Source organism: Arachis ipaensis, chromosome B01, assembly GCF_000816755.2.
Source record: "Arachis ipaensis cultivar K30076 chromosome B01, Araip1.1, whole genome shotgun sequence".
NCBI classification, from domain to species: domain Eukaryota; kingdom Viridiplantae; phylum Streptophyta; class Magnoliopsida; order Fabales; family Fabaceae; genus Arachis; species Arachis ipaensis.
In genome coordinates, this window is record NC_029785.2 from 63613027 (window position 1) to 63614007 (window position 981).

The 981-nt window shown below is 40.7% G+C and overlaps 1 protein-coding gene across 1 annotated transcript in view; it reads right to left on the reverse strand.

Moving 5' to 3' along the window:
* LOC107607683 overlaps window positions 1–759 on the reverse strand; it is a 9067-nt gene extending 8308 nt beyond the window's left edge. Inside the window, exon 1 of the mRNA XM_016309609.1 lies at window positions 214–759. Within this exon, the coding sequence (XP_016165095.1) occupies window positions 214–759 (546 nt within the window). The remainder of the gene's footprint in view (window positions 1–213) is intronic.

Genomic DNA, 981 nt, shown 5'->3' on the forward strand with positions numbered 1-981 from the left:
CAATTGGAGGGCCATTCTTGTTGGTTTAGCTTCCTCAATCTTCATTCTTTTCATCATTGTTAAGGACATCAAATTTATACTAGCTCCCAAGTCACATAAGGCTTTTTCAATTATTATTTTCCCTATGATGCATGGAATTTGAAAGCTTCTTGGGTCCTTCAATTTTTGAGGCAACTTGTGTTGGATGATAGCACTACATTCTTTAGTTAATACCACAGTTTCATCATTCCTCCAGCTTCTCTTCTTGGTCATTAATTCCTTCAGAAACTTAGTATAGAGTGGCATTTGCTCTAGTGCTTCAGCAAAGGAAATATTGATTTGAAGTTTCTTGAAGATCTCCAAAAATTTGGAGAATTGGTTGTTCTTTGCATTCTTCATTAAGTGCTGAGGGTAAGGGGCCTTTGGGACATATGACCTTAGAACTTCTTTCTCCTTTGATGGGTTGGGTGTAGGTGCTTGTGCTTCTTCCTTGGCATTTGGACTGCCCTCTGCCTTCTCTTCTTGAGTCTCCCTTGAAGTCTCTTTCAATTCCTTTCCCCTTCTGAGGGTAATAGCTTTGCATTTCTCTCTTGAAGTTGTCCTGGTGGCATTACCTAACTTGTGGCCAGGAGCTTGCTTGGATAAGTATCCAATTTGTGCTTCAAGTTTCTGAGTGGCAGCATCTTGATTTTGCAGATTGGATGTCACTTCCTCATGAAATTTCTTCGTGTCTTTAAACTCCTTGCAAAGATTTGAAAGCATAGCTTCCATTTTGGCCATTCTGTCATCATCATGTGGTGATGGTTGGTTGAAATTAGGGTGTTTTGAGTGGTTATCGTGGCTTTGGTATGGTGGCTATAAATAAGTGTTTTGTGTGGTCTGGTATGGTTTTTGGTTGGAGTTTTGGTGAGTGGAGTTGTTATACTGGTTTGGATTATGGGGTNAGATGGTGGGCCAAAAGAACCCGTACTGCAAGACTTTTGCTGCGGTTCTTTCTCCTCC